We start from the raw sequence: 18,743 nt of genomic DNA on the forward strand, positions 1-18,743 counted from the left end.
AATCAGTTTAGAATATATTGGGCTTGGGCAACTCTGAACAAGTGGATGATACTGAATGAGATATGGGGCAATACCAGTACAGTGAGGAGTGATAGAGGAATGCCATTCGTCCCGCTGACTGTTTGAACTGGCTGCTCGGTCGTGGAATCAAGGCTTGGGGCATCGCTCTTGCCAGGCTTCTGTGTGATAGAGGTGGCTGGAGATGAGTTCATGCCAGGGTCACGCGGCTCTTTGCATATAACCCACTGCACATTCAAATCAATCTGGCCATATGTGAGACAATAAAATCAATAGCAACAATTGCTTTGCCTTATTATGTTAGCGATGCTAACCCCCTCCTTGCAAATAGAACCACTCATACAAGAACACAGCGCTGAACCCCCCCCCCCCCCCCCCCCCCTCTCCCCCCTTCCCCCTCCAAACCCCCACATGCACCTCCTCCTCGTCTGTATTTTCTCCATCTCCTCAGGGAATATGCGCCGTGCTCGGCTATCTCCAGCCATATATCAGAGAGGGAAGCCATTATGAGTGGCTATTTTCTGCCCTCCCTCGGCCCACTCCCGGCCCCCTCCCTGCCGGCCATTACAATTGAATTCATCTTCACGCTGGGGGACTGCATGGGAGACGAGGAGAGGGGATGAGGCCGAGGGAAGCCCAAAGGGCACTTTCATGCTGCTCGCCATCACAAATTCCACCAAGTCAATATGAACACTTTTTTGCACACACACACACACACACACACATACACACACACACACACACGGACACAGACACTCTCCCTAACTTCTTCCTTTCTCTCTTTTTTCATGTCTTTCTTTTTCTCATTCTTTTTCGCTCTCTACCATACCGTACCTCATTTCTCTACCTACCTTCCTCTACTCCACAATCGCTCGACCTCTTTTCCTTCAGAAGAAATTCGGGGAGTGGCTCTGAAATTATTAAAGTGCTGTATTTTGATACGTTGACTTGACAAAATGTTTTGCTCTATAATTGCTGCTTGTTCACTGTTTAGTTAAGAGCCTCTTCAAATGTGTGGGGAGAAAACCTGTCAGTAAATGCAGAGTGCTGTTTAAGTACTATAAAAACAACCGAAAAGTAGATTAACAAAGTACATTTAATGAATAATGTTTACCAGTCATACGCAAATGTCAAAAGAAGGGCATAGCTGCTAACGAGGTCTGTAAATAAGCTGTTTGGCGCTGTGTAGTATTGGGAAATGTGTGGAAATACTGAGAGGATAATGAACTCATTTATTGTAAAATGCTCTTTAGCTCTCTGTCAAATTATTAGCCTTGAAACTGGGCTCACCGTGAGAGCTGCTTGGGTAAGTAATTTGAGGTAATAATGATGTGTTTGGGGCCTTCTCTCATTATCGAGCACATAACATTTGTCAGGCTTAATGTATGATCTCTTCACGGACGCACCTCCAATCCAGCAGGAAAACAACATTTTAGAAGAGTGAACCAGAAACTCATCTTCTCCCTAATGACTTTTGAACTCAGCACTGAACACAGTGTGTGTGTGTGTGTGAGAGAGAGAGTGTGCCTGTGTCTGTGTGCCTGTGTACTGTATGTGTGCATGTGTGTGTGCATCCATGCGTACGTGTGTGTGTGTGTGTGTGTGTGTGTGTGTGTGTGTGTGTGTGTGTGTGTGTGTGTGTGTGTGTGTGTGTGTGTGTGTGTGTGTGTGTGTGTGTGTGTGCATGTGTAGAGGAGCAGGAGACGTATACTGTATCTGCATGTGTCAATAAATGAAAAAGACCTCACCTGTTTGGACCCATTTGAACTGATGTTATCATGAGTTGAAACATTTCTTTTTTTAGTCATCTCAGTGACTTCTTCTCTTATCTCCTGACCAGTGGTGTGGGCCCCACAGAGGGAGCTCTGATCTCATCTCTGCCTCTCCTGACAAGGGTGACTTCCATGCTGTAAGGGTATGGCATTATCCTACTCTATTCCTAAGGCATCAGAGTTTATGAATCCACAGTAGCATAATAGGGTATTGTTTGTATCTTCATATTTTGGCTGTGGGTGGTGTTGAGATAGAGTAAAGCTCCCCTTTATAAAAAACAAAACCTAAATGCGTTATAGACGGATGGCAATTTGTGGTTTCCACTCACAGGCATGCTTTCTTGGAGCAAGAAAGCACTATTACGTGGACAGCTATGGAGAGAGAGATGAATGCAGACTATTATGATGAAAAACAAATGGGTGAAATGATATACTCAGGTGGCTCGGCGTTGTTTGATCTGATGTCTCGCCTCGCCTTCATCTCTCTAAACAATGACAATCTGACGTTGTGGTAGTTTATCATATTCAGTTCGGTTCACACACACACACACACACACACACACACACACCCTATGTGCTTGTTTCTGTGTGTGAGGAAATTGTCAATTGGATTAGTCCGAGGAAAATACAAGCCTTGAGGGCTGGTGGTGTTAAACAATACCACACTGGTGTCTCATAATCAACTTGTAGAACAACATGACAAGAAATATCGATTTATGTGCCAATGTCACATTTTTAATGTGAGATATGTCTCTGATACGGAAGGGTTTGCTACTGCTGCAATATAGTGAACATACTACGTATGTATATTAAAATGATGCAAATTCTAGAAATCCTTTGAATGTTTTCTTTTTTTCATCTTTACTCGATGCATGGTCTCAGCAACATTTGCCCCATGTTTGTGCCGTATGTTTGTCCATGAAGATACTAAGCAATATTAATGAGGGGAGTTATTCAATATCACACATTTCATCTCCTATAGAAAATGTGAGGAAAATGGCTCCATCACTGATGAATATATGATTGATGCATACATGGATGCATGTGTGTGTGTGTGTGTGTATGTATGACATTAGGCTTATGTTTCAAACTTGAAGAGTGTTATGGATTTTGTGTCTCTGTGGAATAATTCATCCAACGCCTTATTGATTCATCATAATTAAAGAAAGCAGACCATGTGTTTCATGGCGAAGAAAGGTTTAAATAATTGAGGAGAGAGTGTATTGTTGGTCTTGCTTCAGTGGTTACCGAAAGTCACCACACTCCTTGCTGAAAGGGCAGACAGATGTTTTGATTGACTAATGATTTGTTTGTGTAGACAGACCTGGCAGACAGTCTGTAGAATCAATGCGGCAGATGATGCCTTTTTTATTGAGAACGGAGGGAACATTGTCTGCCAGGTCTTGAGGCAGGTACGTGCTGCTTGGAGATAAATCGAGCGAGATCCAAACTCTTGCCACGTCATGTTCTCCTTATCCAAATTAAATGTGTTTTACCTGCTTGAGTCGTTTTCTTTGATCTTCCGCCACTCTCTACTGCTTTTAGGTCACGTATCATTTCCTTAAGACTCTCTGACCTAATACAAAGTCTGAACCACTATTTGTTCATGTGGAATTTACTTGAAATACTCAGAGCTGAACCCGGGCCCCACCTACCCCAAATGGCATTGGTTTTCATTTTCTTCATCTAAATGCATTAATCATAAAGGGTGATCGTCTCATCAATGAAGATTTCGAATTAATTCAATTTTAAAACCACAAAAGAACATGGTGGACATGATGTGTGTGCTGATGATATCCAAGTCATGTTTCATTCAAGGCTTATCTGGCCTCCTAGACAGTCTGGACACTATCAGAGACCAGAGGGCAGAGCATTTTCAGACAGCTCAATGCTGATAAGATGGTGGTTTTGATTGTTGCTTCAGAACCTCGTGACCACCAGACCATTGCATGTTCTTTTCTCCTCTCATAGTGAATATGCCCTCGGTCATCTGCAGGCAATTCGTATAATGCTGCTGCAAGACTTAGCAGGTGAAATCGGCAGTCTCGCATTATAGACTCTTGCTCGTACTCATATGCAAATTCTCACTCTTACTCTCACTGAAAATTGCACAGCCAGGCCCTTGCATATACTGTATATCATCAGCCGGCTCTCTTGGGTCAAACAAACCAAATATCCCGTCTCACATCCCTGTGGTGATAGAGCTTCTGAGGTTGCTGTACTCCAGCTGTCTGTCCAGGAAGGCATAAAGACAGTATCTGCTTAGACATGTTGATAAACTGCATGCACTTAATTGTGCATTGTATATTCCTACCATGCAATGCTTTTTTCAATCTTCATTCAATGCTGCACTATGTTCTTGCAAAAATATGAATGACTTTAGTCTGAGGAGAGCTGCTGTACAAATACATTTTTACTTAATCTATTTCTACACAATCTTACATAGGTGGAATGAATTAATTAACGACAATGTGCACTTGCATTATAACGCATGAAAATGGGAACTAGCTATTCAAACGTCCTAGGAAATAGCTGTTGCCAGATTGCCAAGGCCTCTCAGGTATACTACAGTGATTGGCAGAGTACACACTGACATTGACAGTGTTCAGACTCAGGCCATCCTCAAAGATCTTTCACCCCCCTCCCCTCCACAGGTAAGTTCCCCGATGCCTGAACAGAAGGAGATTGATTCTTGTAATCCCGTTATCTTGGCATTTGCTCATGTGCTATGGCAAGCGGGTGTTCGCTACCCAGTATGCGGGATCCTTTTGAGATCATGATCAAATGCGGTTAACAAGTCACATGATTGATTGTTCCAGGATAAAGAACTAAAGAACTACAGCATACGATATTGTCTGCTGGGTGAACAAGAGCAGTGTGGAGTCGAGTACTGTATTGGTTTCATCATAGCATTCTATCTCCGGAAATGATGAGTACGATGGTGAGTTCTCACCACTGGTTAGCCGCCATTTTGTTGTAATACTTCCTACTACACTGGTACTGAATGCTGCCACTTACCTCAAGAGTAGTCACTTTATATTTGGGAATTTAATTCCTTGTAATGAAGTCACAATATAATCATAGAAAATTGATTGTACATAAATGCATAAACACATCTGACAGCATACTGCAGTAAATTGTTTATTTTCAATTCAAGAAGTATGCTTGTCACTCATGCAGTATGCAGTAAGTGTAAAATACAGTAACTATGTCTCCTGGTGATAAACTAAGAGACAAAAAACCCAACAACTATTAGAATGTATTTATTTACAGAGATCGCAGAATTACCTTAACTTTTAAAAATATGACCAAAGTGAAATACATAAAACATATAATGTGTGAAAATAACTTCACCATCTACTTTCTGTGGAATGAAGTGACGTATTCCTACTTCATACTACTAATACTACTGAATGAATATCATGATCTCTGGTAAAAGTGCAAAAAAAAGCACACAAAGGCCAAGGTATTTAAAATGAGGGGAAACTTTATTTATATAACACAGGGACACTGGCAGGGGAAGGGCCAGCCCAGCGTCTATTTTACACCATTGATCTGCAAGGCTGCGTACATACTCAACTGGATTTGGAAACCAAGATTGCAGTGGCACTAGAAACACACGCTTAAAACAAGAAACTTTTCCCTTTTTTTTTCTTATGCGTTTTTTTTCTCTTTTTGGTACAAAATGGTACAAACAACAATACAAAATATTTGTGCTGTTGACAGTTTACAAAAAGTCATTTTTAACTTCATAACTGTGCAATGATTGTGTATTTTTTCTATTTTTGTTTTAGATGTTTTATTTATCCTCTTGAATCGATGTGAGTATAGTACAGTCCAGAAGCGTTCTCTGGAAACAACCTCGGTCATGCGGGCTGCTACACGTTTTTAAAATGTTCTGTATGATAGTTGTTATATAATTACTTTGTCTGTTATAAAAAGACACATGCAAAAAAAGCTCCAATTGTACATATATATTTCGCCTAACTTGTTTAGCCATTTAGCTTCAAGCAATTACTACATTATGTACACACAAATGTGAGTAACATAGGGCGTCTCCAATTAAGACTGAGTTTTGTCTGCTCCCAGCACGAGCGCCAACCCTGTCTGATGTCACGGTTTAGTATGCCGCACGCTCCGTGGGTATGTGTGAGGTCCCGAGATGTGAGGCCTGCCAGAAACTCACTTTGCCCTACTTTCCGGTGGCCGGCTCCTCTTATAGCTTGTTTCCATTACGCTGGAGTGAATCGCTTCCTCCTCCTCCGACAACTTCACTCCGATTTTGGGGCTGTGTCGCAATTTAGCAAGGCCTACTTAGCTGGGTTAAGGGTGAGGATTAGAAGTGCTGTGTGGTTGAGTTCAGTGTTCTGAAAGTGGTGTAGCAGCAACACTGACTTCATCAACCAACACAGCTTCTCCTGCTTTTTCTGCAGTGTCTGTAGAACAGTTCAAACTGACACTGACATTATGGCCTTATCATATTTGTTACATGGCTTCACTTTTAAATAATAAGGTGAATTATGGATCTTTTGCCACAACAAATCCTGATTGACTGGTCTCTGGCAAAATTCAATCTTCATTTGTATGTGGTTCAGCTCTTTTTCAAATTTCATTCCAATTTTGATTATTCAGGCCAGTTAACTCTGTTGCTCGGAATCTTCATCACGTACCGTAGGCTTCAAAATGACTGGGAGAAGACACAAAACACAATTCACTCCCATGTAATGGAATCAGCTGTGAAGTTTGTGATGCACACAGTGGCGCGGCTGACTCCAATTCTCTCTCACTACACTAGAGGGCACTGTTAAACAAGCCAAACAACTTACAGCCACTTCAAACCAAAGTGTGCAGACCCCCACATACACACACACATACACACTAATGTGCTGCCACACAAACACACACTCAAGATAATCAATGCACACTACTACAAAAAACAAAATTGCACGGTGAGAAATCTTCCAGACAGATGCACGGATCCCCAATGCACCCAGATTCACACTGCTTAGCCCCGCTGACAACCTGCAGTCAACAGGCCACTTCCACAATATACAGAAACAATCTGTTTGTTTTTTTCCCACTTGTCAATAAATAAAAAAATAATAATAAATATGTGGAGAAAAATCTGTCAATCCATGATCTTCTCCCCCATGCTCACCCTCCCGTGATGGCACCATGTCTTACTTGTTTCAACCCTTCATCATCCAGCTGGAGGTATACCTGCTGATGTGAGCACCTTGTGTATGGCTTAGTCTTGTCCTTTCTCTCTCCCTCTACTGCCCTCTCTCTCCCTCTCTCCCTTCTCTCTCTATCCCCCTTCTTTCGCTCTCTCCCCCTTCTCTCTCTATTCCCCTTCTCTCTGTCTCTATCTCTCTCACCGCATACTTGCGCTCTGCCTGCAGCCTACGGACTGATCCGTAAGCAATGGCTGCTGCTGAAAGCGAACAACTCATTTTTAGATACGGCGAACGCAAATGTAGAAAAAAAACAAAAAATGGGCGGCTAGGTGGGAGACAGGTGTTTATTTTTGGGGTGTCGCGCCGAGCGCTTGGCCTTTCTCCCCTCATCCGTTAAGGGCCCGCGGGGCCTGGCAGCTCTGCCTCCTGTTTCCCAGACAGCGGACTGAGGGGATCTGACGAGGCACCAGGTAGGCTATAGACCAACGAGGCGAACCTAGGCGGCGGGGGATTGAGCTGTCTGGATAGCACCGCGGCATGATGGATTTTGGATGCAGACAGGGTTTTAGACCCAGCGTTTCTGTCTGGGTGTGCATGAATGTGTTTTGGAGTGTGTGTTTTTGGGGAAAAGAATGGCATACAACAACTATGTTTTCAACGACAAACAGTGGTTAGATGGGTTGGCCATAGGCTTAGAATTCCTTGGAGTTTACTATAAACTCAAATGGCTTTCTTGACTGTGTTGAAGCTTGCTATTCTTCACAGAAAAACAACATGAAATAACCGAAAACACTGCGATCAAACAAAAAAAAGCAAAACAAGAAGTGAAATACATATAAAAAATAAATCTAAGAGAATATACAAAATCAGCTAAGTTCATACAGAATGATGGTTAAAAACTTGTGTAGCGGTACAAAAGAAATCGAAACAAAACAGATAAAGAAATAAGTTTATATACATCAGTTACATTTATTTCAACTGTTTGTGACATACAAATAAAAAAATGCAGTGGCTGTTTCAGAGAGAGTGTATGTGTGTGTGGGTGTGTGTGTGTGTGTGTGTGTGTGTGTATGTGTGCCCTCAGGCTTGCTATGCCAAAGCGAAACAGAAGCAATGAGACATGAACACATATGATAAAGCCACATCCCCTGCAGGGAACTGTGAGTGTGCAGAGGCATCTCCAGAACGGCACAGCTACTGCACTGCACTGCACTGAACATAAAGCTCACCTTGAACTAACTACCACGGCTTCCTGCTCATTGGCTAACGCAAGGCATTTGTTGTGATGGGGGTTGTGGTGTGGTTACTGGGGGGATGGGGTTGGTTTGGGAAGCGTCGGGTCGCACGGTTCCGGATGGTTCCGTACTTTAGTAGGGTCTAAGTTACAGCGTGGTCTCACCAAGTACGTGGCCACCACGACCTGACGGCACCAGCCCGATGGCTGTCTGAAGATGGAAGGTGTAAGAGGCTGAAGTACCTTTAGTTGGTTAGACTTGGTCCTTTGTTCTGTTGGAGGAAACACCATCAGCCATGTTGACCACTGACAAACGAGACCGGTCACTGGCACTAGCCTGGACCCTGAAGGCTGCTAACTACGATACGACGGACAGAGAGTCGGGGGGAAAGGCAGGAGAAAGACTAGACCACTTCACGGCACAAATGACAAAAATCCTGTGCTATCCCTCCCCTGCCTTGGGAATCGATAAGGCATACTGTCCTTGAAATGTGAACCACAGTTACATGGGCGGCAGCGCCCAAAGGGAGAGATGGGTCGAGCTAATGTGTGGCAACACAATGTGTCATCGGCCAGTCTGGACTGCCAGGCCCTCTCTCCCACACCTCACAGGTGTGTCTAATCAGCTCATATCAGTGCGTGCTGACAGATTGCATCACATTCAAATAGTGGCTCTGACACATGGATGTTGTGACCGAAGACTGGGAAAGGTCCGACAAGAGGTGGCTTCCCCCTGGAGCCTGTTCCTGCTTATTCCCAGGGCTTCCACCGTAATGGCTTGTGGAGAGAACTCCTGTTGCAGTCCCACAGCGTCACCATGTTTCACTAGGGGAATGGCTCAGGGAGCAGGGTGCTGAACACTGTGGGCCGGAGGGGGAAGCTGAGATTTTTTAAAAACGGTAAAGGCAAAAGTTTGCATATCTAATCGTTACAGCATACAAAGGATCTACTTTGCACTTGCTGCCTCGTCTATTTGGAGACTGGTGGGTCGGCCTTATGAGAATTACAATGAGTATTTCACTGGCAGAGTTGTGTGGAAGTTTTTTTTTATCCCTTGAGAGCACAGCTGTCATCACACGAACCACTGACAATTAGAAAAAGACTAAAACGACCACATTCCCCAAAAAGTATTGGAATAACGAGTAGCTTTCAGGGTTAATGACACTGGAAACGTGTAATCCAGGCAGCTTCACTGTCATACTGCGATCTCACTGGCTCACTGTGACTTAAGAAAGATATGATTTTGAAAAGGAGTCGTCAATCGTCTGTGTGAACCGCAGTGGGGGGCAAATCATTGAGAGGAGCCCCCTGCGGAGGCAGGTTCTAAAGGGGTAGAGAAGTCGAGGCTCAGAGACCTTTGAGTACTTTGGGTGTGGTGCTCTGTAACCCTCTCAACAGCAAAGGAAAGAAAGAAAGAGAGAGAAAAAAAAACATCAACTAGAGCACCAACTGCTTAAGGTTTCCTAAACACTTCAAAAATAGGATCTTTTCCCTTCCCTTTTTTTTGTACATCGTTTGGACTTTTTACAGTTTATATATATTGGTTTCATCAATTCAAATAATCAACCCTACGCACTAGAGTAACACGTTGAGAGTGTTGGGGAGAAACATCATGCATTCCCCTGCCACCCGTTCCGTTCCGCACACACCAATCATGTCACCTCTGAAAAGAGAGGTTTAATCACGATAGCCACTGTCCCCTTGGGCTTCGCCCAATACCAATTCCAATCCTTCACAACAAATTGACAAAGTCAGTACAGTATACACACACACACACACACACACACACACACACACATGCACACACGCACACACACACATTTGCTGCCCTAAAGTGTCCTGCTTTCAGCGGGGGATCAAACACAGCAAACACACCCACACACACACGCACACACCCACACACGCACACACACACACACACACACACACACAGGTGGACATCCAAGATTTGAACAGCCATCCAAGCTACAGCTTGTTTCTGCACGTTTACGTATCAATACAATCAACAATCATTGAATTTCCACGCACAGTTTGATTAAAGGATTTACACATAGTCTGATTAGGAATGCACGTCTCTGCTGTGCCAACGTACAGTATAGGCTCTCACACTTGGCACACTCCCATCTCAGCGTTTGGACGAGAAAAAAACAAACAAATCGCTTTTTCTCCCATGTCCTCTCCTAACTAATCCCTCTATTTCATTTAAAGCACGCGATAAAAAAAGGAAACAACTTTACATGAAGCACTTGACAACATGATTCTGTCTAGACTAACTGGTATAACCCTACAATCCACAAGGCCAAATCTCAACTCAATAGCCAGACAGCCGATGAGGCTCCTGCACTGGGCCAGAGGTGGGATGGGGCATCAGACTGGGCTTGTCAGAGGAGGGACACGCCAGCCATCCGTGTGGCCAACCAATCCTGAGATTGACGAAGTTCCAAACAGCGGAAAAAAAAACCCAAACAAACAAATTACAAAACAAAACAAATAAAGCAAGTAAGTAAGTAAGTAAGGAAGAAACGAAGAAAGAAAGAAATGCACCAGTGAAGGCACTTCTTAAACAACAGTGCTTCTCTCTTCAGAAGAATTCAAGTTAAGTGAGATAGCAACTCTTTCCCTTTCATACACTCTCTTTCTCACGTGAGAATGCTGTGGGAGGGTTTTTTTTCTTCTTCTTTTTTTTTTTTTTTTTTTGTATCTTTTCGGTCTCCTCGAGCAGAATGCAACTCGACCTGGCCATCGGTGGAGGACTGCAGGACGAATGAGGAGAGACGGTCAAGGGATGTGTGCCAGGTAAGGGCAGCTGGGCAGAGACTATGGAGCGACTGGTATTACACATCTTAAAAAAAAAGCTTGCACTTACTTAACTCAAATGAGTAAAATACTGTTAACATATACCTTCATCGAAGAGAGAGAGAGAGAGAAAAAATAATAGTCAAAATCAGAATACAAAAGAAAGGAGAGGATAAAAACCACAACACAATGTTCTTTTGTCTTTTTTTTGTTTGTTTTTCAAAGACTGTCAGCAGAGGATAGTACACAAAGCTGCCTCGCTGTCAAGTCCTTGTCTGTTTCATGATGTGACATGTGACAGAAAATGTTGGTTTGAATCGGTTGGTTGTTTTGTGGGTTGTGGGTGTGGCTGTTAAGAGAGTCCTGCTCTGTGATTGGAGAGCTTGGCCAGTTGGCATGGGGGTCGGGTGGTTGGTGGGGGTGTGGGAACCTCCATCTTTCATTTTTGGGCCGGGGTGTGTTGGCGTCGGGAGTCAAGAGGGCGCTCTTAGTCGTCGTTCCCTCCGCCGTACATGTCGGCCAGCTTCTTGAAGCGCGGGCCCCAGTCGTTGAGGTAGTCGTAGTCCTGGTCGCCGGTGCTGGAGGAGTTGAGCGAGCTGACCGAGCCGGCGGTGGAGCCGCTGCCCTCGTAGTCGAACACCAGCAGCGAGTCGTACGGCGGAGCCGTGGGGTCGTTATCCGCCGCCCTCAGGCCCTGGAGGAGAGAACAGGCACAGGAGGGGGTTAGCCTGGCCGGCGCGGCTTAAAAGGGGCCCTGCGCCGCGGGGGGTGGACGGCAGGGGTTCTCAGAAGGGCAGCGAGACAGTGACTGACCACTGCTTTTAAAATATGGTGATTCAAAAGGAAAAGAAATTGTGTGTCTGCGTTTGTGTTGTGTTGTGCATGTGTGTGTATGTGTGTGAGAGTGTGTGTGTGTGTGTGTGTGTGTGTGAGTGTGTGTGTGTGTGTGTGTGTGTGTGTGTGTGTGTGTGTGTGTGTATGTGTGTGCATGTGTGTGTGCATGTGTGTGTTTGTGTGTGTACATGTGTGTGCTTGTGTGTGTGTGTGTGTGTGTGTGTGTGTGTGTGTGTGTGTGTGTGTGTGTGCGTGCTTTCTATTTGCGCGCTATCGAATACCATGTCCCCCCACGTGTGTCTTGTTCATTTAAACACTAAGCAGTATTGGCACGTCTGTCTGGCCTGTCTTGTTTATTGCAAAACTACAGAGCCTTGTCCGCAAACTCCTCTTGTCCATTTAGTCAAATCCCTGCGCTTCAACTAAGCTGATCTAAGCTATGTTTGGGATGTGTGAAATGCAAGCAAATAATTAAAACTTCAGAAACTGATCCAGGCAGTTTCAAAGGGCCAAACGTGACTGAAGCTCATCAAAAAGGAATGTTAACGACACTATGCCCCCACATTTGAGATGGTTTAGATCTCAAACATTCATGCTACTGATGCTGTAATTGTTATCACCTATATTTAGTCCACATTTCATTATGGCTACCTCTTGAATAATATATTAATATACAACACACCATTGCAAGACAAGCATTTCAAGAACCAAACGTTTATGATATTAATGGTCTGGCAAATTATTATGCCTAACAAAGACAGGGAAAAATCCTCCTTCGGTATTCCACTCGGCAGCCCTGCCAGCTTGCTCCCGGGCAGGCCGTGCATTCCGAGCAGGCCGGAGACGGTGTGCTATTCATCACCATAACGTCTCCCCGAAGATGAGGAAATAAACAGGACAAAAGGAATCCGCTGCTGCCGGTGTAGACTACACCCGCTCCCCTCTGCCCGCTTGTGTACACAGGCCAATTACAAGAACACGGCCGGCCGGGGAGAGGACTGATGGGGCTGGGCTGGGCTGGGCTGGGCTGGGCTGGGCTGAGGGGGGGAGGTGGAGGTGGAGGTGGAGTCCCAAGGCCCATGGTGTGTTTTTGGGGCAGGCAGCTAGCTGGACAGCATGTGCAGGGTCCAGAGCTGGTACAAGAGTGGCACTGACAAAGAACAAGTGTGGGTGCCTCTCATTTGGGCTTTTATACGTCCTCCCTTGCTCCTCCGGCCTCGATCCTCACCGATCGACAAAAAGAATGATGGGGCGAAAACAATGAGAAGCACCAGTCCATCAGTCCACCCAGAAGAGAAGCAGGAGGATCACATGCTTCAAAAGCTGCATGCAGCTCCATGTTTAGCTACTGAGATCAAACTGAGAATCTTTCATTTACTCTCTCTCTCTATCTATCTATCTCGCTCTCTATCTCTCTCAGTCTGTGATTTGGCTGCTGTTTCGTGAAAATGTTAATATTCAAACAGTCTATCAAATCACAATCCTCCGTTCCTGAAGCAATGTGAGGAGGCAAAAATATCTAAATGTATCTAAAAAAAAGGGACAGGCTGACTGCTTTGCATTTTCATTTCTGGAATGTTCATCTACATCACACTCTGCCAGAAGCGCCCTGAACAGGTACTGGGGGGAATGTGTCACCACAGTCCAGGCTCCAGCAGTGTGAAGAACATCCCCTTGAACGCGCGCGTGTGTGTGTGTGTGTGTATGTGTGTGTGTGTGTGTGTGTGTGTTGTGTCCGCGTGTGTGCATGTGTTTGTGTTTGTGTGTGTGTGTGTGTGTGTGTGTGTGTGCATGTGCGTGTGTGTGCATGTGTGCCCGTGTGTGTGTGTGTGTGTCTGCACGTGCTCACCTCGTTGATGAAGTCTCCGATGTCCCCGGGGTGGGGCAGGATGGGCCGGATGGGGTACTGCGACTCGGGGATGACCGGCCTCTCGTCCACCCTCCGCACCCCGCTGGGCTTGCTCATGATGTGCTCCAGGGACTCCGGCTGCTGCAACTGGCTCAGGTCATAGTCCTGCAGATGTAGTACACAATGTTGCTAGAGCCACACCCACTAGAGCTCAGGGGGTTACAGGGGGTCAAAGGTCAGGGGGGTTGCCATGGGAGACACAGTAACAGACGAGAGGCTACTGAAGTGAAAAGAAGGAGCGTCTACTACTTCAGACACCACAGGTAGACTGTTCTAGGCCATCAGAGCACAAACATGTATACTGTATGTATGTGCAGGGGAAGATGGTTAGTATTTGGGGTAGCATTAAGCTTAAGATGTTGCATTATTTAGACTACTTAGGTAACCAAAAAGATCTCAAACAATGTTTGTAGACAGGTTAGGTAACCAAAAAGATCTAAAACAATGTTTGTAGACAGGTTAGGTAACCAAAAAGATCTAAGACAATGTTTGTAGACTGGTTAGATAACCAAAAAGCCAATGTACTGTCTGGGTCTGTCTATGCTTGTAAAGGATGAATGCTGAGGTATTGGGTGCACCAACCATAAATCCAAAGTCATGGCCAAGACAGGAGGTGAAGTTTCTATGTGGGCCAGTGTCACCACCTACCTACTGGCCTCAGCTCTACATGTGCACTTCTGTACGCTTCTCTGATTCAGTTGGATTGAATGGGTCTGCATGTGTATGTGTGAGATGGTGTGTGTGTGTGTGTGTGTGTGTGTGTGTGTGTGTGTTTGTGTACAGTATGTGAGTGAGTGACATCTGTGTATGTGTATGTGTTACAGTGTGTGTGTTTGTGTGGATTTGCATGTCTGTGTCTGTGTCTGTGTCTGTGTCTGTGTCTGTGTCTGTGTCTGTGTCTGTGTCTGTCTGTCTGTCTGTCTGTCTGTCTGTCTGTCTGTCTGTCTGTCTGTGTGTGTGTGTATGCGTGTGTGCGTAAGTGTGTGTTCAGGCGCGGTGTTTGTGGTGCTGAACTCTCCTCACCTGGTCCTCCTCTCCGCCCCCCTCCTCGTCGTACTTGAGGATGTTGTCCCGCACGTCGTCCTCGGGGTCGATGAGCAGCTGCTTCGTCTGCCGCTCCTTCTCCCTCCTCTTCATCCACACCACAAACAGCAGCACCATGCCTGCAGGGAACACACACACACACACACACACACACACACACACACACACACACACACACACACACACACACACACACACACACAGCAGATCAGCACTAGCTCATGTAAACCCTTGCACTTTCTTTCTGTACATTTCCCAACTACTTGCATTGGACAGTGTGCACTTTCCTAACCTTTTGTATCCTCCACAACCCTATGGGCATGTACTGTATCACCCACAAAACAGAAGATGTCGGTACACCTTCAACCACCCTGTACAAAATGCGCATCTACCGCATAACATATGCACTACCATCTACCATCTTCTATAAATAAACACCTCAGGACTTTGCACATATAGCAGCCCACCACATAACAACCCCTACTAAAACCCCGCAACCTTCCCCACCCCATGCCCAGTTGAAAAACACTGCAAACACGAAAGACCTGCCAACACATGTCAGTTGTCCTAAACAACAGGCTGACGTTTGCTGCTATTGTATGCTGTGTCTTACAAGCCGCTCCACAGGCACAGAATCCTTCTTCAGCAGTTCTGCTCAAGGGCGGCTAAATCTTTAATACCGCTTCAACTCCGGCTTGATACGACCTTCTCACCATCAGCGCTACAAAAACAACATTCCCTTCTCGCCATCTGGATCTGGCGGTTAATATTACATGCTAGCATAAGGCGATATGAGCGTTGGAAGTCATTTGTTAAGGAAACAAAATAGCTGCGGGGCAAAAGTAACCGAGAGGGCAACTGTGTCTATTCCTATTCGAGCTCATGATTGTGTATGAATTATGTAGTGGTTGTACTCGCAGGAAAGACAAGGCAGCTGGAAGGGGGTGGGGGTGGGGGTGGTGGTGGTGGTGGTTGGGGGGTGTTTTACTGGGGTACACACTACACACAAAAGGCAGCTTGTCTCATGAGCTGTGCTTCCTGTTTGTAGGGTGCATTGGACACAGGAACTTGAAAGAAGTGGATATTTATAACCAGCGTTTGGGAGGGAATCAACCCCCTCCCCCCCCCCCCACCCATTCATGCACACCGTAGACTATCTACCTGCCATTTGTGGAGACTGTGTTATTTCTCTTTTCATTTTCTCTCCCTTCTCTCTTTTCTCTCTCTCTCTCTAATTCTCTAATAGACTGGCCGAGGCGAAATTTGTATTCCGACCACAGCGACGCTCCTGCCTAAAACCCTTCCATTAATCACTTTGAGACCCTCTTACTGGATACCTATCAGAAGTCAACAGCTCCTCCATTGAACACTTCTCCCCTTCAAAATCCACCAAGATGAAAGTGTGCCGTGCGTTACTGATGGGAGCCACGGGCTGAGGGCTAGGGAGTGTGTGTGTGTGTGTGTGTGTGTGTGTGTGTGTGTGCGTGTGTGTGTGTGTGTGTGTGTGTGTGTGTGTGTGTGAGTGAGGAGTGTGTAGTGTGTCTGTATACAGGGGAGCCCTGTGGGTGTCTAGTGTTTGGATATGGGATGGCCACTGTAGGCGCTGGAGGTGATCATTTATATGAATACCTGAGAGCATGTTATGGCCTTGTGTGAAGAGTTATCCAAGTAGATGTATAGACTTATATGCAATATGTATTTGTGTGTGTGTGTGTGTGCATCAGTGCCTGCAGTAGTGTGTAGGAGGGCAAATGCATTAATATATAATGTGATGCATATGTGTGTGTGTGTGTGTGTGTGTGTGTGTGTGTGTGTGTGTGTGTGTGTGTGTGTGTGTGTGCATGTGTGTGTGTGTGTGTGTGTGTGTGTGTGCGTGTGTGTGTGTGTGTGCGTGACTCACTGAGCAGTATGATGATGCAGATGAGGATGGCGATGATGGCTCCAGTGCCCAGGCCAGCGGCCGCCACGGCCCCGGTGGTGGAGCAGTCTCCGTTCTCGTCGCACGGGCACACCTTCACCATGATGCTGGACTGGTTGGTCAGCGTGGGGTTCCCCGAGTCCATCACCGTAACCGGCACCTCGTACACGCCCGACTCCAGGTACTGGATTCTCAAGCTGATCCGGGCATGATCAGCTGAACACACACACACACACACACACACACACACACACACACACACACACACACACAACAACAAAATGACACCTATGCTGTGGCGCATATCTATGCATAAAAATACAATAATGCAACTAATTAAATAAAAAAGACAATCTGCTGCAAATGGGAGAATCAAAACATTACAGCAAAACAAACCAATAAAACAAAACTGGCTGCTTTTCTGTTGTAATTCAAGTCATTTTCAGCACTGCTTTAGCTAAGAGCCTTTATTTGTCTTTGAAAGTCTTTTTTCCAAAAGTTTTGTGCAGTCTCTTCCTCCCACACTCTCCCCTGGCTCTGGGCTTGTCCTTTGTTTTGGGGAGGGCACATTGATCAGCAGGACGGGAGAGGACAGGAGGAGAGGAGAGGAGATGAGGGGAGAGGAGGAGAGAGGAGGGGAGAGGGGAGGAGAGGAGAGGAGATGAGGGGAGAGGAGGAGAGAGGAGGGGAGAGGAGGAGAGAGGAGAGGAGGGGAGAGGAGAGGAGAGGAGGAAAGAGGAGGGGAGAGGAGGGTTGAGGAGAGGACAGAAGAGGAGAGGAGAGGACAGAAGAGGAGAGGAGAGGAGAGGAGAGGAGAGGAGAGGAGAGGAGAAGAGAGGAGAGGAGAGGAGAGGAGAAGAGAGGAGAGGAGAGGAGAGGACAGAAGAGGAGAGGAGAGAAGAGGACAGAAGAGGAGAGGAGAGGAGAGGAGAGGAGAGGAGAGGAGAAGAGAGGAGGAGAGAGGAGAGGAGAGGAGAGGAGAGGAGAGGAGAGGAGAAGAGAGGAGAGGAGAAGAGAGGAGAGGAGAGGAGAGGAGAGGAGAGGAGAGGAGAGGAGAGGAGAGGGGGCATGCTGCTCTGCTCACCGTTGAGCCGTGAGATGGTCCAGTTGCGCTGGGCGCTGGGGTGCAGGTCGAAGCTGAAGGGCCCGCCGTTGGGCATCTCGTCGGCATCGGTCGCCGTGACATTGACGAAGCTGCCGTGGCGACCCCGCTCGCAGATCTGGGCCTCACGTGGCAGCACGGCAGGTGGGTTATCGTTCACGTCCGTCAGGTAGATCTGCAGCGTCCCCGTACCACTCCGCGGAGGGTAGCCTAGGACGCGGAGAGAGAGATGGGTTGAAGAGAGCACTTAGGGAGATCTGTTGATGATTTGGGGGGTGATTCATAGGTGAGGAAAACAAATGAAAAAAAAATAGCAAAAGAAGAAAATAACAAGAAATAACAAAATCAAGACAGGCAGGGAGTGGAGGAAAGTTTAACAGTTGGACGAAGTTGGATGTAAATGCAGTTCAAGAGAGAGGCAGCATAAGAGACAGGAAATAAAAGAGCAACTCAGGAAGACGAGGGAAAAAGAGGGGATGAGAAAAACAATGATAGCAGTCCTCATGATGGACCAGAGTCACACAGCAGTGGTGCACGCGCGCGCACACACACACACACACACACACACACAGACACACACACACACACACACACACACACACACACACACACACACAGCTATACTGTCCCCCTCCGTCACACACACCGAACGGCTGTCCGGCGATGGCTGATACAATTAGCAGTCAGCGTGGAATTAAACAAACAGCCGCAGACATCTGTCTCCATTAAACGGCCCATATGGAGGCCGATAACGACTCGTGCTGCCCTTCTCAAACAATGCTCGAGTGGAACAATGCCCCACTGATCTCCTCCAAACAGTCTGACAAGAGAGCCAGAGTGAGTGCGCGAGTGCGTCTTTGTTTGTGAAATGGAGAGCGAGAGAACGAGAGAGAGAGAGCCGAGAGAGAATGACCAAGAGAGAAGGAATGAGTGGAAAGA

General features: G+C 46.2%; 1 protein-coding gene across 1 annotated transcript in view; it reads right to left on the reverse strand.

Moving 5' to 3' along the window:
• Nucleotides 1–7,144: 7,144 nt before the first annotated feature.
• LOC134087921 (cadherin-4-like) overlaps nt 7,145–18,743 on the reverse strand; it is a 325,999-nt gene continuing 314,400 nt past the window's right edge. Inside the window, exons 13-17 of the mRNA XM_062541767.1 lie at nt 17,787–18,014; nt 16,685–16,918; nt 14,764–14,903; nt 13,681–13,845; nt 7,145–11,691 (exon numbers count right to left, since the gene is read on the reverse strand). Of these exons, the coding sequence (XP_062397751.1) occupies nt 11,485–11,691; nt 13,681–13,845; nt 14,764–14,903; nt 16,685–16,918; nt 17,787–18,014 (974 nt within the window). The 3' untranslated portion in view covers nt 7,145–11,484. The remainder of the gene's footprint in view (nt 11,692–13,680; nt 13,846–14,763; nt 14,904–16,684; nt 16,919–17,786; nt 18,015–18,743) is intronic.

Source organism: Sardina pilchardus, chromosome 7 (assembly GCF_963854185.1).
Source record: "Sardina pilchardus chromosome 7, fSarPil1.1, whole genome shotgun sequence".
Classification (NCBI taxonomy): Eukaryota; Metazoa; Chordata; class Actinopteri; order Clupeiformes; family Clupeidae; genus Sardina; species Sardina pilchardus.